Source organism: Blennius ocellaris, assembly GCF_963422515.1.
Source record: "Blennius ocellaris genome assembly, chromosome: 9".
Taxonomy (NCBI): domain Eukaryota; kingdom Metazoa; phylum Chordata; class Actinopteri; order Blenniiformes; family Blenniidae; genus Blennius; species Blennius ocellaris.
In genome coordinates this window covers 7,869,089-7,893,496 of record NC_137658.1, presented here as the reverse complement: position 1 = coordinate 7,893,496, position 24,408 = coordinate 7,869,089, and the positions used below count along the sequence as shown (strand labels likewise).

General features: G+C 42.3%; 3 protein-coding genes across 3 annotated transcripts; 2 read left to right on the top strand and 1 right to left on the bottom strand.

Moving 5' to 3' along the window:
- The first annotated feature begins 345 nt into the window (after positions 1–345).
- Positions 346–7,817, top strand: ankrd13d (ankyrin repeat domain 13 family, member D). Its single transcript, XM_080502521.1, has 16 exons — positions 346–552; positions 656–791; positions 878–1,002; positions 1,203–1,248; positions 1,638–1,781; positions 2,006–2,195; positions 2,418–2,484; positions 2,931–3,012; positions 3,239–3,300; positions 3,434–3,564; positions 3,682–3,839; positions 4,101–4,214; positions 4,461–4,633; positions 4,865–4,944; positions 5,294–5,527; positions 7,288–7,817. Exons 1-16 carry the CDS (start codon positions 469–471, stop codon positions 7,349–7,351), a joined length of 1,890 nt encoding a protein of 629 aa, XP_080358647.1. The 5' UTR covers positions 346–468; the 3' UTR covers positions 7,352–7,817.
- Positions 7,818–17,029: 9,212 nt separating this feature from the next.
- On the bottom strand, positions 17,030–19,284 carry LOC308134661 (paired box protein Pax-2-like; the record flags this gene model as incomplete). The annotated part of the gene is made up of 5 exons (XM_080502433.1): positions 17,030–17,133; positions 17,889–17,929; positions 18,032–18,229; positions 18,963–19,128; positions 19,242–19,284. The coding sequence occupies 5 exons, from the start codon at positions 19,282–19,284 to the stop codon at positions 17,030–17,032; spliced, it is 552 nt and encodes a 183-aa protein (XP_080358559.1).
- Positions 19,285–20,791: 1,507 nt separating this feature from the next.
- Positions 20,792–24,068, top strand: LOC308134660 (zinc finger CCHC domain-containing protein 7-like; the record flags this gene model as incomplete). The annotated part of the gene is made up of 8 exons (XM_080502432.1): positions 20,792–21,203; positions 21,753–21,814; positions 21,928–22,038; positions 22,164–22,334; positions 22,570–22,605; positions 22,797–22,901; positions 23,126–23,243; positions 23,581–24,068. The coding sequence occupies 8 exons, from the start codon at positions 20,792–20,794 to the stop codon at positions 24,066–24,068; spliced, it is 1,503 nt and encodes a 500-aa protein (XP_080358558.1).
- Between the last annotated feature and the right edge of the window lie 340 nt (positions 24,069–24,408).

Here is a 24,408-nt window from a genome sequence, read left to right as displayed (position 1 = left end):
GGGCGGTGGCGATCGCGACAATCTAATCCCTTCGAAACGGCACATCTACGGGCAAGAACATGAAGGGACAGTCGGTGGGATTTGGGAGCGGCTGAATTCCTCTGCGTTTCCGCTGCTTTCAAGGATGAAAACCAGCGGGGAACGATGTCTTTTAGCCGGTTAGCTCCCGTTAGCCCCGGCTAGCCGCTAGTTCGCCTCCCGTCAAATTAGTGGGCTGAGTTAGAATCCGTAACTTGACTAACTCAGCCCACTAATTTACATAGCCCCGGCACGGTCCAGTGAGTTCGCCGTCGCCGGGCGGCAGGTTTTCCCGGTGACACGCCTCTTTGTTTTCGGGAGTTTTTTTTTTTTTTTTCCCAGTCCACCTCCACGCAGCCTTTCTTGCTAGCTGGCTAACTAACCGGCCGCGGTGTCAGCGCAATCTGCTGCACAGGTCCGAGTCTCGCTCCCGCGCGGCTGACAGCCACCATGGCCCAGGAAGCGTTCCCTCTGCATTTGCTGGTGTGGAACAATCAGTATCTGGAGCTCGATCGAGAGCTGCAGAAGAAAGAGGTACGCGAGGACTTCTGGGTTGTACGTGTGGTTGTGTGTCGCACTGCATTGCAGCTGATGTTTGTGTTGTGTTGGGGTTTTTTTTTTTTTTTTGCGTCTACAGCAGGATGCGGAGAGGCTGGATCCGAGGGGGCGCACCCCGCTGGAGCTGGCCGTGTGTCTGGGCCACCTGGAGTCCACCAGGGTGCTGCTTAGGCACTGTGGAGACCCGACACACTGCAATACACAGGGCTGGACCAGTGAGTGATCTGCTCCTCCTCTTCCTGGTGGTGGTGGTGGTGAGAGCCCCATATCTTCTCCTATTAAATGTGGATGCACTTTTCAGTCTTGCAGGAGGCGGTGAGCACGGGAGACCCAGAGCTGGTTCAGCTGGTGCTTCAGTACAGGGACTTCAAGCGAGCCACAGAGAGACTGGCCGGCATCCCCGAGCTGCTCAGCAAACTGAGACAGGTAAAAAACCACCACCTGACTCCACTGCGAAATTTGTGACAACAGTCTTTAGTTTGGGGAAGAGTTCTGCCTTTTTTCATAAGAGGATCCACTTCGCCTACTGACTCGGGAGTCACAGCTGGAGTGTTGTTTCTAACCGTACAAATGTCACATAACACCGTTCACTCGTGTTGATGCGTTTCCTTTTGTGTTCCCTCCAGGCACAGGACTTTTACGTAGAGATGAAGTGGGAGTTCACCAGCTGGGGTGAGTGGGTCTCATTAATGTGTTTTTTTTCTCACAGAGGTCAGTTTCAGCACCAGAGGAGCCGGACAGCTCCCACAGCAGCAGCCCTTCAGTCAGTATGAGGGCAGGAGACGAGCCGTCCGTCTCCCAATATGATCGGCTGCTTGTGATTTAAAGGCTGCAAAACTCTAAAGTTATTAAATTGGACATATTAAGTGTAGTCCGACACTTCCCGCTGTACCTTAATGTTTTTTTATTTTCCTGACACCATTGTTTAATTGGGTTAAAATCATTTCGTGCCTCTTGTGCTTTTTTCCTCCTTGTGCCACCACATTGGTCACCTCTGCTCTCACCTGTGTCTAAAATGCCTCTCCTCCTCTTCAACCCCCCCCCCCCCCCCCTCCTCTCAGTGCCCCTGGTGTCCAAGGTGTGTCCCAGCGACGTCTACCGGGTGTGGAAGAGCGGCTCGTGCCTCCGTGTGGACACTACTCTCCTGGGCTTTGAACACATGACTTGGCTGAAAGGGCGACGCAGCTACATCTTCAAGGGTGGAGGTTTGTACCGTCTGCCCGCGCTGCTTAATTCCAGTCAAACCCGACTGTGACTTCTGCGTTCGCCTCGCACCTGAGACCCGCTCTAAGATAGCGACATTTAACAAATCCCACCTTCTTTTGCTTGCGGTCGGCCTTTGGTGACTCGGGATTTTTTCTCTCTTGGTTATTGTCCATGGTTAAATTCACAGCTGCTTCTTTGTGCCTGACTCTCCTTCCCTCTGCAGATGACGGGGCAGTGGTGATGGAGGTGGACCACGAGAAGCAGGTGGTTTACACGGAGCCGCTCGTGTTGTCTCCCCGTGATGCGCCCTCTCTGCTGGCAGCGATGCAGCCGTCGCAGGAGAACACGGCCCAGAGACTCACGTCGCCCATCGTCTCCACGCACCTCAACACACGCAACATTGCCTTTGAGCGGTAACGAGCTCCCGCGCTCTCTACGGGAATTTTTTTATGTTATACTTCATCACACTGGGTCTGTTTGTGTTTCTATTGTCTCCTAGTAGTGTTGTGAAGGTGTTAATGTGTTTGTTAATTAATTCCACCTTTGTTGTCCACAAACATCTCACCGTTAAAGTGACTCAAACCGTGAAATTGTTTGGGATTTTAACCGCTCGCTTTGTCTGACTCCTCGTGCAGGAATAAGTCGGGAATATGGGGCTGGCGCTCGGAGAAGAGTGAGGTCGTAAGCGGGTATGAAGCCAAGGTATGTGTCCACTGATCCCGCCGAATTTCCCTTGAGTAACTGAAACAGTTAAAATTAGGTTAGTAAAGTCTGTAGTGACTAAAAATGTAAACATTTCTGCAAATTCTTTTTTTTTTCCAAAACGTTCAGAATGAGATGGTTAATACACATACATGTAGTTTAAAAGTGCTTTTTTAAAGAACAGATATTAAGTGAATGTACTTCTCACTGAAAAGTGCAGATAAGAAAAAAAAAAAATCATCAAGAGGTTCTAGACAAAACGTTGTTTGCTCTGTCAGGCAAATGAGAAAAAAACCTCTTGTTCCTGTCACTACACCTCAGTTTTACTGCTGGTTACACCAAAGCATGTTTGGCTAAAGCAAACAAGGCGTCTGCCCGGGGCTTTATTAAGTAGAAAAACTTGTGTGTCCAACAGTGTCACTCTCTCACGTGTTGTTTGTGTGCAGGTTTACAGTGCTACCAATGTGGAGCTGGTGACTCGCTCGAGGACCGAGCATCTCTCAGACCAGGACAAGTCACGAAGCAAAGGTGACGACACAAGTGCAATAAAGCCGAACGTATATGCTGTTTATTTTAAACAAGTCTAGTTGTGCAAAACGCAACGTAAAGACCCCAAAGCAGGAGTTTTCTTGCTGTGAGTCAGTAAATACCAACTACTGTCCTCTTTAAGCATATTGTTTAAGTTTCACAAGGGGAGAGGCTGAAAACGAGGATGGTGTGTCTTGTGTTCCCCCCCCCCCCCCCCCCTTTTCAGGCTCAAAGACTCCTCTGCAGTCTTTCCTGGGGATTGCTGAGCAGCACACGGCTCACAATGGGGTAAGAGTCTCCGCAGAGCCTGCGCATCACATCCGCTCCACGCGCTCGCCACCCACGCCACCTGCAGTCCCCTTTGATCAGCGCCGGAACTTAAAGCTCTCTCTCTCTCTGTCTTGCGCGAAAATTGTGACAGAGCAACGTGTCCCAGTGTGCCAGTCCTCACAACCCCACAGCCATCACCGCTGAGGAGTACTTCAACCCGGAGTTCAACCTGAACGGCCGCGACATCGGGCGTCCCGTCGAGCTCACCAGCAAAGTCCAGAGGTGTGTTGAAAGCATTAGAATCATTCACACATTCCTCAACACGAGCGAGCGACGTTTGGCTAAAAAGAGTCTCCTGTTAAGTTTTTTTTCTTTTTCTTTTCTGCGTCGCCTCTCCAGGTTCAAAGCGACGCTGTGGCTGAGTGAAAGTCACCCTCTCTCCCTGGCTGAGCAGGTGACGCCCATCATTGACCTGATGGCCATCTCCAACGCACACTTTGCCAAGCTGCGTGACTTCATCACCCTGCGCCTGCCCCCAGGCTTCCCTGTAAAGATAGGTGGGTGCAGCGGGGAGGCTCCTGCTCACTGAGGCTCAGGGGAAAAGTCGGCGAGCGGCCGTAACAGGGGTTTCTCATCCAGTCCAAAGGGTGGTGGTTGCTTTTACCATGTTGGCTTTGTGCTCTTTAAAACATTGTAAATCGCTTTTATTTATTTATTTTTTTTACAGATTATTCCATTGTGTTTCTTCACTCTTATTTGTTTTGTATAAACTTGGATAATTTGAACGTAAGTGATGTGAAGTTTTCTCTCTCCTTCAGAAATTCCTCTGTTTCACGTCCTGAACGCCAGGGTGACGTTTAGTAACTTGTGTGGCTGCGACGAGCCGGTCAGCTCTGTGACGGTTCACACACCCGAGAGCCCGGATGAAGCCGGTGAGCACCCCGTCACAGAAAACACACATTAACAAAAAAAAACATTTGGGTCACGTCACGGTAATTCAAACGTGAAACTATTATCCTTCATTTGCTGCTCCCCTGAAATGTCTAAAAAAAAAAAAAAGAACACTTCAAGGCAGAATGATCCTGAGCTGGTAAATTACAGAGCGAAAGTTCTGATTACAAAATATTGCATTATGACACATTCCTTGTATTATTAACCTGCTGTTTGTCTTCACTCAGGTCAAGCTCCTCCTCCCTTCCACTGCGAGGTGGACCCCTCGGTGTTCGAGCCTCCTCCGGACTACACCACGCTCGGCCCGGGCCGCAGTGAGCCCATGAGGGACGAGGACGACAACCTGCTGCAGTTCGCCATACAGCAGAGTCTGCTGGACGCCGGCACCGAGAGCGACCAGGTGAGTGCGGTAAAACTATCCCACACACACACATAATCACACCTGCTGTCAGTTTCAAGTCACAACTTAGCCTTTTTGGCCTGCGGGAGGAAATTGGGGAAAAGAAATACATGATGTCTTTTTGTGTATGATGTTTCTGAATGTGTGAAACAAACCAAAATAAAACCATATCCAAGCTGAAGGAGGTGTTTCTAACATCTCTAGCCATTAACGTGTCCATGGTGTGTTCAGGTGACCATCTGGGAGGCTCTGACAAACAGCCGCCCGGTGCCCCAGTCGCCGCTGTACGAGGATGACTCTCAGCTGGAGAGGTGAGCCAGACCTCATATTGCTCATATTAAAGACAAATCTTATGTTAGTATATTGGTTGTTATGTTGTGTTGAATAATTAGTGGTTGTGACTTTAAACTCATCAGTTCTTTCTCATTCATGAATCCGTCTCATTCAGAGAAGTCCCCAGCTTTGGGATGTAATTTAATTAAACACGTCTAAATGGAGTTCGGTGATTAGTTTTTTTTTTTTTTCCTTCCTTTGGAGCGTCTCTTGAGGACCGCGGCTCCCGCGCTGTAATGAAGCCCAGCAGAGAAACTATTCTATTAAGGCGCCTTTCGTCCGTTAATAATACTTAATTTGAAGTCTTAATATTGGATTTCCCTCCAGGGCGATCCAGGAGTCCCTGTCCATCTCGCTGGCCAGCAGAGAGGAAGAAGACATGGCCGACCCCAGCCAACCCGCCTCCGTCTCGCCGCTGGACCCCACCGCCGACTCTCCGCTCTCCTACAGCACAGTGACTGACCCGCGGTTGTCTGGACATTTTGGTGTGGCGACCAGCTTTGACGAACAGCTGCGTATCGCAATGGAGCTTTCGTGCAGGGAGCAGGAGGAGATGGACAGGTGAGGCCACGGCTGTTTATTCTCGTCTATTCAACAGAAGCTCGCTGTGAAAATGGAATAATTTCAGCTAATAATGCAATGATACTTAAATGAGTCAACATTTCCTGAAGATAAAACATTTAATTGCGACTGGCTTATCAAAAACAGATATAATGGATGGCAAAGTTGTAGTTGCAGTTTCTATGGTTGTTGCATTTGTTTTGACATTTTAGATTATTGGAAAGTTATTACATTTAATATGACAATATTATTATGCCATCGGTCAATATTGTATTACTGGTTACTACGGGGCTCATTGTCGTCTTGATAATCTGTTAAAATGCATTACACAAAACTACAACACGAAAGAAACAATTTTTCCCCATGATTCACCTTTTTGATATATTCTCCTACTGTACTAGTCAGAACTCACAGTCATCATAGTGGGATGGATCGACTCCAGTCACTGACCTGGATGTTGTGCTGAAGAGAAACCGAAGCAAGGAAACTCTCAAACTCACTGCAGGAGGAGAAAAAAACGTATACAGTTATCTTTGTTTGACATGTCCTCAGCGTTAGAAAACTTGAGCCGAAAGCTTCTCCCCTGATGTCCTGCAGAGATTCTGTATTCCTATTTTTTTTTTTTAACGCTGGGCGCTCAGGGAGAACTGCTTTCTCCTTTTTCATCTGCCTCTCTTCTTTTTGCACAGCAGCGTGACTAACAACTCCTGTGACACTGTGGGCTGGTAAAATCCTCCAACCCTTGAGTCTGAGGAGTCTCTCTTTGCGTCGGATCCCATCCTGTTATCAGTTGCGTCTATCGACGTGTACTCTGAGTCATTCTTGGGTTTGTGATATTCGATGGTCACCCTGTGACGGCCAGGCCGGGCCCATTCATTTTAAGGCTTCTTGTGGAAATCCGATTAACTTCAAACCAGAAATTGCAAACAAAGTTCAGATCGTTTTAAGGTCCTTACTCTAAGTGGCGTAAAGCTCATTGGTTCATCGCACTGGACTGAAAACATGCAGGTCAGTGTCCCTCCAGGATCGTGATTGTATGTATGACATTTAGATAATTACAAGTCGCTCGGAGTCGGCAGCTTCACGTTACTCTGGCTTGGTTTAGAGGTCAGCAAACATGGAAACGACGAGACGGAGAAATACGCAAGTTGACTCGCGATGGAAATCTCCACTCACTGCACACTTGCGGATGCGAGCGGGAGGCACAGATCATAGACTTGTAGTTCTACTGTCAGAGATCCTACTGGACGGTGCCGAGATAAGGAACTTCAGCAAGACAGAGTGTTCAAGACAGTCTAAAACAGCTTCAATAGAAAATGGTTCTTGATTATGAGAACCGGACACTTGGAGCTGGTTCTACCATTAAGAAGGGCTCTAAGAGCCATTAAACAAATGAGGCCTGGTTATTTATTTTCTTTCATTTTTACAAAATGAAAATACAACAGAAATGTTAATTTCCCCCACAATTCTTATCAAACAGGATTAAAGGTTCAAAATGTTTTAATTTTTTTAAATTTTTAATCAGTTATTATGTTGTGAGTGGATCAATTAAAATCTTTCAGTTCCATTTATTTCAAGTCCGGTGTCAGAAGAGAAACCTACACGACTGCATTAATATAATGATTTTGATCTTTCATCGATCTTCAATGAGACTTTTAAGTCGTCGGTTAATTCTGTTCCCCTGAATGATGATCATACGAGCTCACAAAAACATCCAGGGGACCGAACACACCAAGCATTTGCTTGTTTTCCCCCCGCAGGAAGCAGAAGGAGGAAGAGGACGAGCTGGAGAGGATCCTGCAGCTGTCGCTCACCGAGAAGTAATGTACCAACCACCACCACCACAACAACAACGGCGGCGGCTCTACATCGGGGAACAATCATCTTAATTTATTCAGTTTTATTTTTTAAATCCTGAGATGTTAAGTTATTACAGATATTTTATTTGACTTTCTCACATGGAAGCTGCTACGACTTGAGTGTGAAGAGGCGAGGGAGAGAGAGAGAGAGAGAGAAAAGGTAGAGAGCGGTATTAAAGTACAGCAGGACACTAAAGGGAGAGAGAGAGAGTCTTTGTTTCTTTTTTTATTGAATATTTTTCAGTCTTGCTGTCTTTATCAACTAATGAATGATCCTTGAACATTAAACCTATAACATGACCAATGATGAATATGAAACCTAAGAAAAAACAATCTTAATTATAACTTATTAAAAAAAAAAATCATAACATTTGAAAGATTTCTGTTGACTTACTCCTATGTGTGGAAAAATAAAGAACAATGATGACCTTGGATTATGCTGATGTTTTATTCTTCTACTAATCAACACAGTGTAGAGGATATTTATGATCTCACCATTGTTTCATCAACGGTTTGTGTGAATCGGTTGATCAATCAGATGGGAAGATTGAAGTAATCGGCCCCGGGAAGTTATCTTGTGTGAAACAACTTAATGACGTTTAGCTTAATGTAGTGTTGTGTAAACAATGAGATCACTAGGAAACGAAGCATCAGTGGTTATCACAGTGTTGAGATTAAGGGCTGGGCCGCCTCTTGTGCTGGAATAAAGCCAAGGCGCTCAATAAAGTAGACTTTCTTTCTTCTTACTTGCTTACGGGCCATTTATCAAAGAGACCACACATACTGCACATTTCAGCGTAACGGATCAGGACAGAGTGAGACAGCAGCTCCACAACTCCTTTCAGCTCAGAGAAAAAAATTATGCAGTCAAACTTTCACTGATGCTTAAGTAACTGAAACTGTCCATAAATATACTTGTGTCACTGTAAAAATAGTGGCATTACCGGAATGCACCACCACATAAAGGTGTTCTACCCAGCAAGGATGACCATCGAGATCATCGTTGTCGCATTACAATACATGACGGTAGATACTTGGAATGAAACTCTTATGTTCTCTGAAGAATTGGTGTTTTTTGTTCCTCTGCCTAATATTTGGTGGCGTCATCTGGTCAGAATTGAATTTAGAGTGAGAAGAAAGCATTCTGATTGATCCCCTTGCCCAAATGATATCGCTGCATCTTTTTCTTGATTAATATTAACATGAACCACATAATCTCTATCAGATAGCAGTATTGATTGATTGATTTTTTTTTTTAATTTACCAATGCTTTATGCTTATATTTTCATATAGTTATTTATTTATCTCAGCTGCAGTTAAAGGTTTCGCTGTCGATGATCACTCCCAGTGTACCATCTTGGGGGTGGATGTTTCTTTCAGGGGATTCACGTATAATTGTCCTTCTTCATCTTTGGGTTGAGTTTTGTTGACTTCTCTCCGACGTTGTAAGACTCCTTGAAGTTCACTGTGGAATGGAGCTAAATGAGACAAACACACACACGTTAATCCTCTGTGAAGACCAATAATTGTTTAAAATAAACTTACTGATTAATACAAATTCACTCAGGTTTTTCTTCCTGTTTTTATTTTTTTATTTATTCTTTTTTATAAATATAAAGCGAACACATTGTAGGCGTCCAACCAAATGAGAACAAAACCAAACAAAACATCTCGCTTTATGAAGTAAAAATCCTATTTAATGTGAAAATGGACTGGATAGTTCAGTTGTGTTCATTTGAGGAATCCTGTGATACAAGCAAGTCCAAACAGTCCATATGGAGTATCTCCAGTCATATTCAATAAACAGTATGCAGAAAATATAAATGTGGAATTAAACAGACACCTGTATTACAGTGAAGTCATGTTTTTTGTTTTTTTTTCCATTTCTAAAATGAAATTTGAAAACAGTGCAGTATACCCAAATATATCATTATTTAGGAGAATGGTTTGATGGAATCTATTGAATTTAATCTTAAAGTAAAAAAAGAACAAAAAATGTCTTGTGAAAGCCACAGGAAAAAACAAAAACAAATCCAAGCCATGTATGAAACTCAGCTCTACTCAACATGACGGCATTAAAAGCAGCATGTTACATCATTTTTGTGAGCTCCGGTTCCTGCTTCTGCATCAGTTAAGTTCTCTGCTTGCCATGCAGCATAACGTTGATTAAAAATGTAATCTTGAAACACAGGCAGGATGGCTGAAGGTGAGCCCTGAAGAATGAACTGAGCACACTAAAAGCAAAGCAGCATCATGTTCACTAATTAGGACTCCATTCAGAATTTGTCTTATGACATTTTCAGCTACAAGTTGTGTGAAGTTCAAATGACTTCCTTTGAATTATTTGTGATTTTGGTTTTTTTTTCTCCAACCAACATTAATGGTCATTCTCACCTCCCCCCGAGTTAAGGTCCTGATTATCGGGCATCAGGTATTCTCCTTCCTCAGGCTCGTCTGGAAGCGGCGGCAGCTCCTTTCTGCTCTGCGGCCGCAGCATCGGAGCCACTTGTGCCTGTGGTACTTTCTTTGAAGCGGCCGAGGAGGTGGAGCTGATGAACTTTGGAGCAGGTGGCAGCTTTCCTGAACAACACAAACACAGAACAGGTTGGTTTTGGGCGGCACCCTTGTACTTTATTACTGTATTTCCAAAGTCCGGTGTTCTCACTGATATTAGTGTCGTAGGGTTGACTTTCTGTGTAGGGGACGAGGCGGTACTCCATCTTCTCAATGAAGAATTGAAGCGCATCATTCAGCGTGGCGACCGTCACCTAAAAGAAAATAATAAAGCAGACAAGTTTGAACGACATTTCGATGAATAGTTTTCAATTAATTTCACTTTGCAGGGCTATCTTGGTGACCTTACGTCGTAAGTGTCGGTCATTATCAAAACCTTTTATTGCCCAGACAATAGTGTTTGATAGCGAAAGCCTTTGGAGATAATATAATGATGACATTTCATTGCTGAAAACTATCATAAAACTTATCAGCCTACTAAACATGTTATTTATATCATTGTGGATAATCATCTTGAAATCAGTGTGTGTCCACCCTTTACTGGTAACTTCACACAATATCGACTGTCAAAATTGTATGCTATTTCATATATAAAAAGAATATTATTTTTGATTTGTAATTCGTCAGTTTGTTGGTTTAGATATCAAGAATATCAGGCATTCTGTGATTCTGTTGCTCTTTAATTAGCTCGATTTATGATTTTTCTACTTGATGGTTGTTCTGGTCCAAAGCTGAATTTGTTCAAAGTTGCGATCTGAGGGACTTACCGGTGTGTCCAGCTCAATGACAAACCCAGCACTTGAAGAAGACACTCTGTAGTTCTTTGTGCAAGGGCCACTGAAAAACAGCAAATGTTTGCCATTATATATATCATAATGCGAAAAGCTTTCACATCCTCCACCTAAACACTGATGGAGCTCAAAGTTATGTTTTCATATTTATCTTTCAGCTTTGATCACATCTGTCTAATTATCTTTCAAATATATTTACAACAAACCACTTTGATTCTGCATTAGTTGATTTGCACTGAAACCGTTTTAATGGCTCATCAGACCTGGGCGCCATTTGTCTGATGGTCAGGGCGTAGTTATTGGCCATCGTGGCTGGCCGGAGGATGATGCCGCCACACTGAGGGTTGCCCTCCAGCATCCGCTCAGCCTCTTGTCGAGTCACGTCAAAGAAACAACTACAGGATAGAAAGAAAAAAAAAGAAAACCTCACCTGTAAAAAGAACGCTTTTTCATGAATATGCATCAATGTGTTAAACCTCATATTCTGCTTATTTCTTCAATACGGGGTTGCTTCATTGTATTTACAAGCATGGCAGGAAGCACGTGAACATGAACATACGCAGGAATGCCAGTGTCGCGGTTGTCTGGCACGTCTTTGGGAGGCACGGCGGAGCATCCACCTGAATCCGGGGTCTGCAGGAGGGGTGGTCGGGGTGGGAGGGCTGGGCACAGTAATAGGGGATTTCTACTTTTCTCAAGATCCAGAGTCTCTTGCAGCTGCACCATCTGGCCCGGCAGCAGCTGCAGCTTACTGGGAATCTCTTTCTGCAGGAAAAACACGGCTCGTCACTAATGCCATCTAATTCAAATAATCTCATAATAATCACATGGAAGGGAAAGCTGGTATACATTACAACAAAATGTTTCACAATCACTGACAGGTTTTCTACTTTGGCACGGTCACCTATCATGCATGTTCATATTAATTTCCTTCATATCCAATTCCTATGAAGTTATTTATATCCTGTTTCTACAGCGACTGTGGTGGTTAACGCTGCTGATACAGTCTGGCTGCGGGGCTTTCTGTGTGGAGTTTACATGATCTCCCTGTGGTGAGTGGGCTTCCTTGGGTTCTCTCAAAGTCCAAATTATCTCAAAGAAAATCATAGAATAGAAACTATATTATAACTATTTACTTTTTGAGTGAGCAGGAGAAAGCTGGAGTATCCACTGAAACCGCAGGGAGAACATGCAAACTCAGGTGCTGTTGAAAATAAACAATGTGGACCACTTTGTCTCCCACAGAGTCAATAAATATTTCCTGCATTGAACTTTATTTATATGATTTCCACTAATGTAAGTTAATGTCTAAATTATGCAAATACATGTTTACTTCTTTGTTTACATGCCACTCATCAAACTATCACCCTGGCATATTTCCTGAAATTAATGAATGAAAGTAATAATGGAATAAATGATGAATAAATGTGCTTACGTTGGTCACCGTCAGGATGTAGCCCCTCCACACCTCTCCTGTGTCAGCATTCTCCATCTACACAGCCACACAACAAAAACACAAAAAACCAAGATGAAAGCAAAAGATCAAATACTGCTGTGAAAAAAACACCCCCCAAAACTAAAATTATTTCAATTTGCTTTAGGTAATGCAATATTTCAAAAGCATGGCATTTATAACACTGACCTTTTAGAATAATGAATGTAAAAGTTGTCTGACCTTTAGCTGCACCACCTCTGAGGGCAGGCTGAGGTTGAAGATCGTGGGCAGCTTGCTGTTATATGGAGACTCTAACTTCATGGACTTCAGCAGCTCAAGCTCCACCTTCTCTACGTACTGGAAAAAAACCCCCAACTAAATCATATGGATGCTGAATTACCAAACCATTCCACAATGTAATTAATGTTTCCCTGTCCACTGTTTCTATTCCTCGTTCTTGGTATTGCACGTTTTCCTCCTCAGTTAATCATCAACACGTTCTCACGTTTTGCTAATAAAACTCTGAAAGAGTGCGCTTACGGTCGCCTGCGTGTCATCTTTGTACAGAAACAGCGTCAATCCACGGAGCTCAGCGAAGAACCTTGTGAAATTCTGAAAGTGGAAACAATAACTTTCCATTTTAAATTTGAACAGGGATTTGTTTCATACCAAATGGAACGTGTCAACATCAATCCTTACTGATTGTGTCACACCGCACACACTCACTTGAATCTGAAGGTACAGTATAATAAACCTGCTGCCTCATTAACTGATGAAAACCTGTTTAAACATATTGTTGACTCAATAGCAATGATACGCTAAGAAGACTGGTCATTCTGCAACATTGATTGTTGATGAACTATTATTTGGATATTTGTTTTCCTTATGCAGTGAAGTTTACAGACGGTATTACAGTTGTGCTGGTGTGCACTTTATAGTCATTTTATATATATTGTCAGTTATCATGTTTGAAGATATCTTTCACAATTTTATAAAAGTTTTGATTACAGCAGTGTGTCGGCGTTTACTTGAGAATGTTGTGGATTTAAATACATGAGAAGACAGTATATTTGTGTATCCTCACCTTGTCTTTTCTGTGTTTCTTCTGCAGGTGTCCAGAGTGGTACAGCGGCAGAGCTGTGAGACTTTGCCTCCTCTTGAAAACAGCTCTGGGGTGCACAGACATCGTACCAGGCTTGGTCAAACCCCAGCGTTTCCTCTGGTCAGGTTTCCGTTCCGCTTTGTCTCTGTTCACCTCAAACAGACCAGCTGAAGAAAAGTCCTGAAAACGTGGTCTTTCTCTCTGCGACACTCTCCCTGTGCTGTTTTCAAACCACTGCGTGATTGTTATTGAGGCCTGAGCATGCACAAGATGATTATTGACCAATAGGGATGGTGACTTCTTTGTGAGTGCAGCTCTGTCTCTAGGAATGAGGAAACAATCTAGTGATTTATAAAGAAGGAAGTAAAGCTCTGCGATTGTACTTTGAACCTGATCACGACTGGCGGCAGATAGGCTTACAGCACTTTCTCAGAAGGAAGAAACAAACTCACAGCTGAGTTTATATAAAGTCAATCACAGTTACTTCAACACAACTTATTTGATTTCAAGTTGATTTCTTTGATTAAGAAAATACCAACGTCCCAATAGTTCCACAAAGTCCATGTTCCTCCTATGCACATATTTCAAACTTTTACACTTTATGGGCAAACTCGATTAATAATTTTCATTTACCATGTGACTTGAGCTGATAAGGAGCTCAGTATCAGAAATGTATCTCAGGACAATTATTTCACTATCTAAAACAGTGTGCTGGTCAACAGTCAGTCACACTTCACCTTGGAATGTTATTTTGTGATTAAATGCACCCAAACAAGTCCATTCACTCATACAATTGGCTGAATTTATGTTGTTTATAAAGTGGGTTTGTATGTGGATATAGTACATTATAACACACTGATATATATGCAACATGTGAACCATTTGAACTTCGACATATCTTGCACTTGTAATCCAACGAGTGTAGTGGTTCATGTCTCCTCGCACCAAGACGAACCCCCGGTTTCACCCGGGTGTCTTTCTGCGTGCGTTTACTCGCTCTCCTTGAAAATGCACGAGTTTACGTCTACATGCTCAGGTTTCTCATGTCTATAAACATGTTTTGGTTTATTGCCCCTAGTCGTGAGTGTGAATGTGTGTTTGTTTTCTGTGTTTCCTCTGTGATACACTGGCAACCTGTTGAGTGCGTATAATGCTGGGATCAGGTCCAGCCCCCCCATAACACCCTGAGTTGGATAAAGTTATATAGAAGATGGGTTGAAACAGTTTTCATTACCTTTTTGGTATCCAAGTGGCTTGTAAACTTTAAAAAAATGGTTGCATTGTTTAAGACATTATATATGGTTCATATATTATCATATGGAATACTACTACTACTACTACTACTACTACTACTACTACTACTACTACTACTACTACTACTACTACTACTACTACTAATAATAATAATAATAATTATAAAGCCACTGGTAAAAGGTTATTGATAAATCCATCTAGCATATATTTCCATGATCTTTTGAAGATAAATTCCAGCTTGTTAAATTTGTCACCAAAAATGTCAGTGTTTGGTTGATGTTGGAGGACAGGATATTTCCATATTTTCAGCTTTCAATGTTTCCTCAAATATCTCTTAAAAAGATAAGTTTTATATGCTGCAAAGTTTAATTCAACCAATGACTCAAAGCGAAAAGCTTGTTTGTCTGTATTTAACACGGTGTCATGTTCCTATCGTTGTTATTAGTGTTATAAATAATCAAAAACAATGTTCCGAGGCCACTTATAGTAAAATATGAATCATACAGGTGAGTAAAAACCAGATTTGTCAACAGTGTGCATTTAAGGTGAGTTATTAAGCTTGTAAATCATAACTTAACGATTGTCTCATGAGGCTGTGTGACACAGGAAGCAGAGTGAGGAAAACAATGAGCAGGTCAGTCTGACCAACACAAGCCAAATATCGTGTTTCGCAATGATCTCATTCTGAATTTCCCTCTTGGGAAAGAGCTCCCCTTTCCTTCTATGTCCTTTTCTTCATTTGCATGTACCAACTGGAAACAACCACAAGACAACTGTGTAATTTTGGATGAATAAAACCGACTTGTTCTGACTTGAGTTGAAACATTGTGGTGATCTGACTCACGTTGTATCACAGAACACAGCCTGAGGCCTTTGTTCGGGTCCTTGTTGATTTTTGTTCTACTCAGACTTTTCATTTTGTTGCCCTACTTCAAACTCATGGCAGCAACGGTTTGTTTTATTATGTCCAATAAGTAAACTGCTCTACAAAAGTAAACCCTGAAAACAAACGCACTTCACTGAGGATGTCCCTGGAGAGGGAGCAGACATTTTTGGAAGCTTGTAAAAGTGGATCAGAATCATGTCTCGGCGAGTTGTGACCGCTCACTCTGGGGTTGTGCATCACGAGAGATGTGAATGCAACTATTTTTGACTCTTTTTACCCTCACGGCACAGTCACTACAGAACAAACTACAGATACAATTGCTGCCCTCTACCGCAGAAACGTAAGACTAATATAAACACCAAATTGAGACGTTGCTTTCATTTTATAGATTCAAAGACAATGCACCTTTGATATGTGGTTCTTTTATAGGTATTGACTTCTCCAAATTGAAAGATTCTTATTTGTTGGTGTTAATTATGTCATAAATGGAACAGTGCCTCGTATTGTTATCTCACAGTAAGAATATCTAGTTTCATGTAGAATCGCGATACTTGTATCATCAAATTTCATCCTAACTTCATCCCAGCTAATACTTGATCCCAGCTGACAATGGATGGAGGAAGACATCAGGAGTCCATTATAGTGCAATAGAAAAGCACACACTCACATTCATACCTAAGAGCTATTTAGAGATACCAATTAAATACAATACATGGGAGGAAACCCTCCTATGCATAACATCTCCTCCTATGTATAACATGCAAACTCCATACAGAAAAGCTCCAATCCAGATACTCTCAATGTGATGCCAGAGCATGAACCACTACATAACAGTGCAGTCCACTTACCTTCTGTTTGATGTACATATATCTAACATGCTTTTCTCTTGTTTTATCGTCAGAATTTCCAGCTTATGAAATACTGATAAGATTTCAGCCACGATTAAACCGGAAAGGTTTGCAAAAAACCCCCCACAAAAACTGAAACACAATCAACTTAGTAACAGAGGCTTACTCTCATAGAAACAAACAACATGTGTTCATTTTCTACATGCCTCTTGCAGACTGATGTGCACTGCTGATCAGATGTTCTCTCTCTCTGTGGTTTTCTTTGACCCCGCCGGTCCCTTCGGCAGCTCCCGGGTTCTCCTTCAATTCCTCACCGTGGAAGAGAGGCCAGGGAGAGGCACACAAAGGAGGAAAACAGTCACTGTTCTCTCCATCACGGGGCCCCTAATGATGCCCCCCTCTCAGCGACTGGCTGAGGACAAAATGGCCACAGGGGTGTCAGGGACAGGGGATAATACGCTGGACTGATGAAGCTCCATTAAGCCTCAGAGACTATCGCATCTCCGTAGGTTTTCTTTGTTCCAAATAATACAGAGAAAAGATTAAAGCTGAGGTATATTACGTGAGGTTTTATTTCAGTGTATCTAAATTTATGGTTTCGGTTTCTCTCTTAAAGTCAACAATGAATACAGATTTTAGTGTTTTTAGTGGAAAATGTTTCTTCCAAGCTCTCTGAGGTTCTGTTCAGCTGTTATGATCCAGATGCTATAGACAAAAGGACAGGAAAGATGTGATAAAGACAGGGCTGAACTTATTAAAGTGATAAAATGATTTTACCTCAATGCAAACTAACCTTACAGGCCTGGATTATGATCAGCTGGCAGGAGGTTGGGGTGAAAGGTCAACTCTGAGATGGAGGTCAGACTGTCCCCAGGACGGCCGGTCATCATGGTACACGCTGCAGGGTACGTCTCCTCCTGGAAAACAAAAGCGCTTCAGTCCATGTTAGCTCTTTTCTCCAACCTCCTTCTCCCTCTTCACATCGGCTAATTAGAAGAATGATAAAATGCACGTTTCCAAGGTGTAACTATGCATATTTATCTTGGCTTTATCTCCTGTTGTAATGCTTGAAATGACGGAGGACTGGAGGTGTAAGCATGCGTGTAATGAGGGGTGGAGGTGAGGGTAGCAATGAGGCACAGAAGCTGTTGACTGAGAGGAAAGAAGCCTGGGGAGGTGAGGTAACCCCCCCACACACACTCCCCTGCTGTGGAAGTGCTTCCAGTCGGGGACTAATATTAACACAGAACTGCCATGCAAAACATCCGTCTGCTGTGTGGTCTTCCCTGAATTGTCTGTGTTAGCTCGACAAACATATCACATTTTGTTACAAGCAAATATATATTTTCAGCGCAATATTTATCCTTTTGTAGTTTATCAGATTTGGAGAGAGGCCGCAATGAAGTAACACTAGAAAGGATGACATAATAAGAAGCAGAACGGAGATTAGGATGCCTCCAAATACAATCAACATCAGAGAGTATTACCTTTTTTAACTTTGCAGCAGTTTTTTCGGATCCCCAAAATCCCACTGATAGAAAATCTGGACTCACAGGAAGCACCTGTTTCTGTGGTAAGAGGCAATATTTGCAATGCTTCAGGATCAGACGCCTGTGTGTCAAAACGCAACCGGGAAAAGGAGGAAGAATGAATCCATAAAAGGACAACTTACCAACTTTGCAGGACTCAGATGGGAGTTTTTTCCTGATGATCCTGCAGGAGTGAATAAAAATAAAATAAAATCAGGCAATACTCAATATTCAGATCTAAGCCATGAAGCACACATATAAGCTACAGATGTTATCATTCATATACCTGTTAATGGAGCTGATGCTGGGCACGCTGTTGTGGTCACATACGTGTTCCAGCAGAAGCCTGTCTCGGATCTCCCAGGCAAACATGGTGGGGTTGTTGTGTTTCAGGTGTAGGATCCTCTGCACAACTCCAGGAGTTGCTACTTTGGGCTTTGACCCCCCGATCAGGCCTGGTCTGATGCTTCCTGTCTCATTATACCTGTTTCATTATACCAATTATGGATTTTGTTTTATTAATATTTTACACACTGCACCACAATATCACATTTGATTATTGTTCTATTAATTACCTTCTGGTTCTCAAAGTTGAGCTTATTTTAATGTGCCTTCGCACTTATTGATACTACTTTTACTTTAGTATTTAATCACACTGCTTATACTATGTTATATCAAATAACTAATGGCTCAAGTATTATCCACAATGAACACAGTTGTATTACCATGAGCAAAACAACAAGAAACCACAAACAAGCCCAATTTAGATGATAGATTCCCAATACACTACACATATAGAAAATGTGAAATAACTCACATTTCAATAAATATATTTTATCTCATCAACTCAACAATAAACTATTATAATAGTATAATAACTGTGCCACACATTGCGTTTTAGTGTGTTTTTTTCATTCTTATAAAGGCTGTCGAGAGAAAAGCTGCCATTAACATCAGATAATATGGTGCCAAACATTTCAGCAGTAGCCTATAATTTAAAACAATTTTAAGGATTCATATTTCGTTCACATCTGTTACTTCTCAGTCACTAAACTTGATAAATTAACGGCCCTTGCGGGATAAGGGAATAAAATGGTCAATAGGAGTTCAACGTCAGGATCTTTGAAATGATACGTACATTTTGTGTCAATACACAAGATAAAAAAATATCACCTCTATCTTTGAAGAAAGTATAAAAACTAAATAAATTGTCACACCTGGCCAGTATTTTGCTGACACAGCCGTGACTGACGCGCAGGCGGCGGGAGATCTCGCATGGACGCACTCCCTGTTGCGCGAGCTCCACCATGCGCTGCCTCACCATGTGCGGTAATGGGCGTCCGTTAATGAAGACGCCGCCGAGCTGGTTCACTCCTCCGCGTCCTGATCCAGGAGATACATAGAAGAAGAAAAAAACCGGTCAAATAGATGCCCACTCAGTCTTGGTGTTAAACGAAGCAGGATAACTTTTGGTCCACCGTTCTTCAGCCACTTACTCTGCGTAAAGGTGAGCGGAACCGCTCCAAAATGTACATCCATCGCAGACTGACTATTAAAAAAGTCTTCTGTGAACTCCTAAAAAGCCGGTTTATGAAATCGGCAATCAGAAAAATAAATATTGTAAAATTCGGAGACCCTGCAGAGGGTTCAGACTGGTTGGATTGCGCGCTTGTTTCGCCAAGACTTTCAGCACCCGAGGGGCGGAAAGCAGCGCGCGCGCGTGTGTGTTGTAGGAAACTGAAAAGACTGTGACAATAATGTGATTAATTAATCTCTGAATTTGTGACATACACCATGGACGTGTCATCCATCCATCAATTGTGTATCTGCACTTAGTAATATCATGCTTGAGATAAATTGGGTCCTATCCTCGCTGGATATGTGAGAAAGGTGAGAGAAACCCTCGAAAGAATGTCAGTTTATAGACGTTTTACTTTAATCTAGGGTATGTAATACGCATGTCTTCAGACTGTGGATAGAAACCTGGTGAGAACACAGGTAGAATATGCAAATTTCACCCAGAAACGACCCCACTATCTACAGTATACTATTTCAATAGTTTTCTTATTCTATCGAAATTATGAGTCATGTGTACTTTTGTTACAAACAATGATAGCACATATATACATGATCTCATTTTGAACACTTTTTGCTGCATTGACGAAGATGGATGCTATTCTGAGCAAAAATAAATCAAATTGAACTTATTTAAACTTGTTTTCTGATAATAAGAAACAGGAATCCATCTCACACTTCAATGATAAAACCCAGCTCCTAAAAAAACATAATCGTAACTATTTTGTTAAGATCCTCACATTTGCATGCATTATTACACAGTATAAATGGAAATAAAAACGACTAGTTTGGGTCTGTTATGTGCTTAGGCTCTCAATGATTGTTGTACATATGGGTCTGTAATTAAAACGTTTTAAAATATGTAGCAATCCAATATTTTAACCCTGAATCGGGCAAATTCCACATTTCATCTTGTTGCTTATTCCTTTGCATTTTTTTTTTTTTTTTTAGCTCTTTAACAAGTATTATATAGTCGAAAGCATGTCATATATCAAATCTCCGGGATAGTACGACTGGCCACCAGTCTCTTTATCACAGGGTAAAGTTTTAGTCGGCCAACACTTTTCCGTTGAACACGCCGGTAAAGCGCTTCAAACATGTCAACACGAGTGGAAGTAACAACTTTTGTGTGATCGGTGGGGATTTTACATCCCACGTGGGACATAACAGCAGCTGAGTTATCGAGTTGGAGTCGGTAAACAACCAAACATACACGTTATTTCCCCCCCGTGTTTTTAATGTAGCTGCACTGCTAACGGAGCTTCCTGGACTATCGAACACAGCGCCGCTTCATCCACGTGTTTACAATGACTCGAAAAAAATTATTCAAGAGATAGTTTCCGAGCGTTTTCTTAACAAATTATTTAATTTCTGATTTCACCAATCGTATCGTAAATTAAAACGATAATAGGCGCCGGTTTCTGCCGTTTCTGTACACACCGCAGGGTGGTGCTGTTTCCTTATTGTGGTTATGGATCAAACTGAAGGGAATGAAGACGATGGGGGTGTGGATGCTGCAAAAAATGACGTTTACTTCATTGAGGACCCCGACAGTTCAGAGGGTGAAGGAGGAATGTGGCTCAATCACCACAGACTTGGGGGAAGCTGCAAACGACATCCACGCCAAAGCAAGGAGGGCTCTCCTCCGCTCCTCCTGGCCTTCTCCAGATCGTCCTCCAGGTCTTTCTCCAGGTTCTCAGGAAGAGCTCAGCAGGACTGCACCCTGTATTCCAGTGCAGACCAGCAGGAGGAGTCAGAGGAAGACAGTGATCAGCCCATTGAAGACTGGATGATCCTCGATGATGTGAAAAGAGAGGGAGACTCAGACATCCGGCTCAACCTGAGCTACTGGAACAGCTCTGAGGATGACTCTTGGGATGAAGGTTACTTCGCTTTCTCCGCGTCATGGTTAACACTGTGTTGCTCTTTCTGATCATAATTCTAGTGCTTTATTATTACTCTTAGCTTGAGACAAAATGCAGCACCAGAAAAGCTTAGATTAGAAAGAAACAAACATGTATGTGATATAATATACTTTATACAGCACAGCACATTGACACGTTAGAATACATTATTTTCTGTAGACTAGTGAAAGGGCCCTTTCTTTTAAATTCATGCAGAGCTAGTTTGCTCAGCATTCACTGGGGTTTATTTTTTTGCTCCACTTCATGTTAATGAAGATGTTTGCATACACACAAGGGAGCTGTGCTGCACAGCCGCTTTGTCTCATCTCAGTAGCTTGGGATTCCGTTGAAGCACAACATTTTTAGTTTTCTTGATACATAAGTGACACAGTTACTTTAGGATGCTCAAATATTTCTCAGCAATAGATCTTAAAAGACTGAATACCTGGGAGAGACTGAAGGCTTAAAAAAAAAAAGATGGCCATTTTGTTTTGTACTGAATTTGGGAACTTCTTCCTTCCATCATAGACGTGGCCGAGGAAAACGAGGAATCGGTGAATGATAACTGGACTGTATCAGACAAAGACAAGGTATTTTCTATTTTTTAAATGTTAACATTACAAATATTTTGGCCACATTTATTTGTGCAGTACGAGGACAGTATTGCATATTGAAATTGTCTCTGTTCATTCATCTTATGTAGTACGGTGCTGGAAAGTCTCTTCCCAGCCGCTACTTTGTGCCTGATCGCTCCCTGATATGTCAGATATGCAACAGGACGGGACACCTTTCCAAAAGCTGCTACCTCCATAAAGTAAGTGATCACACCCTTCCACCTCATCTGTTCTTCTCCATTGGCACCGTACCTACAATGGTTTTATGTATACAATAATACCACGAAGTGGGATTTATGTATTTATTTTGTCTCTGTATAAGCAGAAATGTCTCACTTGTGTCCTTTGTGGGATCTGGGGCCACGTCCAGAGGGCTTGTCCCGGCCGCCCCTGCTCTACCTGTGGCCGGCCTTCACACGGCCCCTGGTCTTGTGACATACCCCCAATGTGGAACCAACACTGCAAGCGCTGCGGGATGACAGGGCACCTCTCTGACGTGAGCTAGTTTGTTGTTTCTCAAGGTTGGCCTCATTGAGTGTTTGTGTTAAAAACCTTCAGAGGTGCAGGAAGCGTTTGTCATTTGCATGCTGAAAGATAGTGTTGCCTCGGGTGTGTGTGGGCTCCATTTCTGAAATGTTTAATTCCTGTAGATACTTTTACTTTGGTTGAGCTCATAGGTTTCACTGAATCTTGCTAACAGTTTACACCTCTGGGTTTTGTGTTTTTGTCAGACCTGCCCGGATATATGGAGACAATACCACTTGACGGTGAGTTTGAATACTGACTCAACTGCTTTTTTTAATTAAATTATTACAGAAATAAAACTGAGGAAATATGGAAAAAATATAGTAGAACCGCTGCACGAACATGATGTGTTTTTTTTTGTTCACAAGAGAACGTTTAAAAGCAACATTTCTCAGTGTATAATGATAAAAATCACATGCGCTCCTTTTTCTAGATCACAGCCGAGGCTCCTGTCAGGCCACAGACTATAGGAAACATTAAACCTCGAAGATGTCGTGCTCATTGTTACAACTGTGCTAAAAGAGGACATTATGGTCATGTAAGTATATAAAAAAAATGATGCCATCCCTTATTTCTGTGTGTTGTACCTGGCCTTACTCTGTTTTGTTTTTCCTCTCACCCTTTTTATAGTGTAGACACAACGAGTTTCATCCCCAGCCTCTTGTTGTTTTTTATCCTTATAAAGTTGAGATTTTCCACTGGCTAGTGTCAATTCTTTTTCAAACTCTGCTTTATGCGTCTTTTTCTTTCTGTTGGCATCAGGAGTGCACTTTGAAGAGAATGATCAGCGGCACTTTTCCTTCACTGCCTTACATTTGCCACTATGACTCCCTGGAAGACATTCTCCAGCAGTGTACCCAGATGCAGAAAAGAGCAAAAGGTTTTAAAACATGTGTTACACGACACACATGATACAATAATTACAACATACATAAAAAACATTAACATCCTCTTCCATTTCAAATGTAAGCTGAACCTGATTACACATAGATCTGTTATCCATGAATGTTTCTCATATTTAAATGAATAACTAGATATGTAGTTTCTTTGTTGAACTCAGTTGATTACACTGTTTTTTGAAAACTAAATCAAGCAAAAGTAGAAAAATGCAGAATTTGTTGGTAAAAAACTTGTCTTCGTCAGCAACATAACGTAACAATATGAGATTTATTGTCTATGAATTTTTCTATATCAGCGTTCTCCATTTTTCCACACAGAGTTTCCAAATGTTGGCTCCCAGCTCCCTTCAGACCCGGGACTCTCATCTGAAAAAACAGGGGACTTTGTGGAAGAGGACTTATTAGTCCAGCTGAAGAGCAAGACGAAGCAGGAGGCCTGCAGCCGGGTCCTCAGGAGGAAGACGTGGCCTGAGAAGCGCAAGGAGAGGCGTGAAGTGAAGCGGCTGAGGAGAGAAGCCCAGGCGATGCGGGAAGGAGGAGCACTGGGGAAGCTCCGTTACAGCTGTGGTGATGAAGTTTGTCCCGTGAGCCCCTTTGGAGACGCCCGCCATGGCCACAGACAGTCCACAACCCCTCCGAAGAAAAAGAGGAGGGGTGAGGCAGGTGGCAGGAAGAGCAGAGAGTCAGAGAGGTGGAAGAAAAGAGGAGGGGTAAAACGTGGGGAGTTGTATCCCCATGGGGATGGAGACATTGATGGGGACAAGCTTTCATCCCCAAAGCAAAGAGTACGCCACAGAAGAAGATGACAATTTGTATTCTTTCAAAATCTTATGGTGCAATTTTGTGTGTCATCAAAGTTTTGTTGATTTACTTTCAACACAAGCTGTAAAATGGAAAGTTGTCAAGAGGTGCTCATCATTGAATCAGCTATGGCTGTTTTGAGTTGTTATAATTTAATAACTGCCATATTAAACATGTTTTGAGTAGGTTTGTGTTTAAGGAAATTGAAGGAGTGCAGGGAGTTGTGAAACCTTGTAATAATAATATGAAGCCTATTTCTGTAGCTCAGCTTCCTCGGTTAACAGCTTACCGTGGGAGTTTTATTCAGTTTCATCAACGTTCCTTATTTTGACACTCCTATAATAT